Below are 5,064 nucleotides of genomic sequence, written 5' to 3'. Positions count from 1 at the left end.
CAAGACCAAGTGCGGGTAGTTCGAAAAACTCGCGCGTCTAGATGTTGATGTCAACTTTAGCCAGTTTTCTCCGAGACCACGGGGACAACGCCGTCCTCGAAACGTCGGAGGTAGAAAAACTTATCTTACGCGATTAAGTCCCGTCGTTGTGAATAATAATAAAATAAAAAATGTCATATTTGATAGACATATATTTCCATATAAAAAAACAGTTTACACCCACAAAATAATACGAATTGTAAAACATGAGTCACAAAATTTATTTAATTAATATGAGAACACGAAAATGTTAGTATTCTGTTTAACTCAAGATACCTACGCCAAACTTATACAAAATGACCTAATATATTTATTACTATATATATTTTTAAACATTACGATTTTTTTCCACATCCAAAAGTAAGGAGATCTATAAAAGGCACAAAATTCAACTAAATGCCCTTAAAATGAGATCTATTTTTTGAAAATTCTACATTTAACATTTTTCTTAATCTTACTTTAGATCACGCCAAAATAATACAATTTTAGGGTAGGTACTGATATATAATTTGATAATTGTAACAAACCTAGATGATTAAGCACCACCCGCTATAAAATTTTAGACAAGAAAATACAAACATTTTTGAAACATGATTAGAAAATTTGTGGTAAGATAAAAAAATGTCACAAGAATTCATAAATAAAGTAACTTAAATATATAAAATTCAACTTCAAGGCAATAAAAAAGCTTTTCTAATTTCAAGTATAAAATTTATAGTATAGAAAGGCACTAATAATAGACAAATCAAAAGAGGAAGATAGTTTTGTAAGACGAAAACTTCGCAAACTAGTTGATAACTTGTATTTTTTGAAATATTAAAATATATACTTAGTTATATTTATTATTAAATTGTGACAAATACATGCTTATATTATTTAAGTAGGTAGGTACTAGATTAGAGGCACTTTTTTACTTTTTTTTTAATTTGTTTTAATTGTCATATATTCGATATACTTAGATTAAAGTATATCCAAAACAGATCCAAATAATTTTCTAAATAAATCAACTATGAGTGTTTCGGTATTTTTGAAGTGCCATTCTATTTGTGGCTTAAAATATAAATGCAAGTAGGTACATTAAACAAGCATGCATCTCAATGTCATGCTTATCTTCATTCGTTAAAATTCAATTAAGGTTCCTAACTTAATATTACCGAAGATAAACCTAGAAAATATGACATTTCGAGATAAAAAGTTGCTTAAAGACACTCATGTCATTGCTGCAAAGGTAATAAAAGATAAAGAATTATCGTCTCGACTTAATAACTCGTGTTATCAAGGCAGACGTCGTACATTTTTTATTGATTTTAATTTATAATTTCATCATAATGAATTTGGGTCAAGAATGGAGTCTGGTTTTTATTTCAGTTAATTACTCTGACAACTATTAAAGTCGAAACTGATAATAAAGTTATCTATTTTTTAACCACTTCCTTAAACGTCGCGTAAGTAGTACAAAGTTTGCATAAAGAATAAAAGGACATTGCAGTAAAAATTTCATTTTGTCATTTTATAGTAAGTCAACATGTAGCAAGTGAATTTATAGATTACCGTAAAATGGGGTGAGTAGGAACAAAACTGACATTCAAACCTCGATAACATTTATTTTTACATATGCAAACTGAATGTTGTATATTATAAGTGTTCCGGACGTTTGTATTTTAGTTTTTATTTTATTTTGGGTAGTTCCATTTCATAACTTTGACGATAAACAGGAAATCCCACCTCACCCCGTAGTCCCTCGTAATTGGGGTGAGATGAGTTTTCATACAAAGGTGATTTTGGAAGATTGTTGGATCGATTTTTTTTATTATGAGTATTACTATAGCTCCATTTTAAATTGGAATACATTATTTTGTAGCAGTAGCCTTAAAATCCCATCTCACCCCCCTTTCATACCTTCTCTTCCCATTCATAACCCAACTCTCCCCGCGAACCCTACTCACCCCATTTTACAGTATTTAGAAAATCAAGTTGACATAGTGAACTCCTACTCGACGTCGTAATTGTATTTAAAGACCCATACGCCAATCTTACGTCTCAAGTAAATCACTAGAAAACTAAAGCTAAATTAATATAAGAACTTAATATAATGTAAAAATTCAAAGATGATCCAAAAAATCTAGCATTTCTGAAATCGATAAGGATTTAAATACGAAAATGAATGATGTTGATGCTAAATTAGAACTTATAGTAAGAGCGTCCATTACACTAAGATGTACAAACGTAGAATAAATTTACAATGTCACACGCGCACACAACACAAGGATTCGCAGTCTTCAGCCAAATATCACAAAGGGATAGACTACACTTATGACTCCAAGCGAAAGTAGATAAGTATCAATAAAATTGTCATGAAAATTAATAAGGATCAGTAGATATACAAACATATTATCAAAACCAACAAATCTAACGAAATTATACAATAAAACCTTATAAAAACAAAATCGAAAGTAATAAGTAAATATATTTATAATCGTAAAGATAAAATGAGCGCTGGTCAACATTAAACAAGTTTTAATGAACGGAGTGACAATTTTGAGAAAACAAATGAAAGGACAAACACTGGACTGTTCGCTTGGAGTCTTAGACTAGGCAGGCAACTGTCGCTATGAACATCCACAGCTCTCCACCACCATGCCCGGGATCGTGCCGTAGATGATGTTCAAATCATGATCGAAGTACAGCATCGAGATACTCGACATCCTTCTCGGGGCACAGCAAGGACCTCCACTTCCTTGCGGCGCTGCTAAATGCACTAAATGTGTGTGAGGGTACTTCTGCAGGAAACTGTAGGGACACTCTCCACTACAGTAGTTCGCGTCGTACTGTTTTGGGGCTATGATCCAGTCCCAACCGAACTCTTCAAAGTTAACTACTAGGGGGTAACGGCAGCATCTCGCCTCTTTGGAGTTTTCGTTGCAATCCATGCCGATATTTCGCCTTATCCTCTTATGTGAATTGTCCTTTAGACTTACTTCTATATATGGCATCTGCAAAAAGAAGGATACTTGTCATGGTTACGTCGAATAAAATGTTACAATTTTTACCACAAAACTATCTCGAGAGCGCCTAAGTATGCTGATATGCTACATTTTAGTTAAACGACATAATACGTACGTCGATATCATATATGCATATAGATATATCTGCATCCTTCTGTTATTATCAATGCAATAAAATTACGAACTACTTTCGTATCTTTAATAATTCTCAGAATTCATTATTTTTACCTCTATATCTAAAAATGTTATACCTAACAATGTGTAAGGTATTAACCAATTAGCGATGCGATGAACGGGTTACCTACTTATTAAATGCAGATTTACAATTTGATCATTATTTTTTAAATCTTAATTTAATCTTTTGGCTCCCAAAAGCATGAGTTAAATACAATACTTTGTACCCTACATAAGTGGTCGAATATAAAAGATGAAAGTTTAGACGTTAGGAGGAATATAAATCAGTCTCATTTAAACTGTATATTTACAATTCCATAGAATTCGTAAAACTTACCAAAGCATTATTTGATTCGGCGCTCGGATGCGGTACAACCAAGCTCATCTTATTATTCGAGTCTTGTACTCTCACTACTATCTCTAACCCCTGTTCCCGTGGCAACCTAAAAAACTCCGCCACCATACTCGTCACATCTAACTTCAACCACTTCCCCATCTTCAGTTCTTTTCTGGACATCTTCACTGAATTTTCTGGGCCGTATGGCACGGCTGCTTTGTTGTTATTGTGATTTTTAGTTACTCTACTAGGTTGGATGTTTATGGTGAAATGATCCTCCGTCGTATCTATGGTGGAGTTGTGTGTCTGCAACTCTTGGACGTGGATGTTCAGGACTGCCGCGTCCACCTCGTTTTCCACCATTTTGTTGGAGAATTTGAAGGTGATGAGCTTCAGACCTTTGAAGTGGCCGTGTCGTCTGGTGTCTGAAGAAAAGAAAGTTAAAGATAAGAGGGTTTGTAGATAATATAAGAAGCTGCTACACGATTATCAGAAGTATTTTGTATGTTATTAGGTAAATACTTTTTTAAAGTTTGATTTACTGCCAACTGTTACGCATGGTGTTTTTTATTTTCAATTTAGTCTAGTTTTTACATTTACTAATTTATCAGTGTCCAAATTTCTAACATCACAAGCAATCGCAGCCTTTCATACACTCATAATTCGTGATATTTCGAGGCCGCCACCTCTAGTACCCGAATTATGAAAGCTTACACTCTCCTCACACACCTTGTGGATGTCGAAAACTCGAACTAGCCTAACCTTCGCAATTCAGTCATTGTAATATTTTAATTTATGTTACTTTTTATTTACATTAAAACCGCGCTTTACATGAATTTGGCCCTGCCTGGTTATTTTATTTTGTACTTTTGTACATTGATTATTAGGTTAGGTATTGCGTGAATTTACAAAAAAAAACATTTTTTTTTTAGATTATTTTATACGTTGAATTAATTATTTTAGTGATTATTTTGAGATGTTGAATCCGATGCGATGTAGTATCAGCGATACCTGAAACAAAAATATGATGTTAATAATGAAAATGATAGTCTTTTATTATATAATTTTCGTTATAATATATTTTAATGGCTCGATATTCATAAACAATATTTTACGGATTTTGTTGTTCACCCTAAAATTACCAGTAGGCCTAGCACAGATAACAATCTTTGATAGAAAACGCCAATCGTAACTTAAATAATGTATGTCAAGGGCCTGACACTCTTTGATAGAGAAAGATAGTCTTATTGTGATTCCTATAAGAGGAAAGAGAAAATAGTGCCATTGTTTGTCCTTATCACCGACCGGGTGGTATCATAGGTAGGATGCGATGGCGAAATACCGAAATTTATAAGAATGAAAGAGAAAAAATCCTATGCTGCCCAAATTTTATATGAATATTCTTTCTCTTACCCCCGGTCGCTCGGTGGTGCGTCTATAACTACTTGTATATACTATGTCTATGATGTATGTAAATAGTCACGTATCACGTGACTTTTCGTAGTATCT

At 33.1% G+C, this 5,064-nt stretch overlaps 1 protein-coding gene across 1 annotated transcript; it reads right to left on the bottom strand.

The window, feature by feature from the left end:
• Nucleotides 1–2,543: 2,543 nt before the first annotated feature.
• LOC134751479 (growth/differentiation factor 8-like) lies at nt 2,544–3,988 on the bottom strand. Its single transcript, XM_063686882.1, has 2 exons — nt 3,556–3,988; nt 2,544–3,032 (listed from the first exon to the last, which is right to left on the bottom strand). The coding sequence occupies exons 1-2, from the start codon at nt 3,916–3,918 to the stop codon at nt 2,649–2,651; spliced, it is 747 nt and encodes a 248-aa protein (XP_063542952.1). The 5' UTR covers nt 3,919–3,988; the 3' UTR covers nt 2,544–2,648.
• Between the last annotated feature and the right edge of the window lie 1,076 nt (nt 3,989–5,064).

Source organism: Cydia strobilella, chromosome 22 (genome assembly GCF_947568885.1).
Source record: "Cydia strobilella chromosome 22, ilCydStro3.1, whole genome shotgun sequence".
In the NCBI taxonomy this organism is placed as follows: domain Eukaryota; kingdom Metazoa; phylum Arthropoda; class Insecta; order Lepidoptera; family Tortricidae; genus Cydia; species Cydia strobilella.
The sequence above is the reverse complement of the archived record's forward strand: the minus strand, read 5'-3'. Positions and strand labels throughout refer to the sequence as shown.

Excerpts from the sequence above, each read along its gene's own strand:
- LOC134751479 (XM_063686882.1), bottom strand. The coding sequence starts at position 3,918 with ATGGTGGAAAACGAGGTGGACGCGGCAGTCCTGAACATCCACGTCCAA. Across the intron at positions 3,033-3,555 it reads CCGAATCAAATAATGCTTTG|ATGCCATATATAGAAGTAAG; the intron begins GTAAGTTTTACG and ends TTCTTTTTGCAG.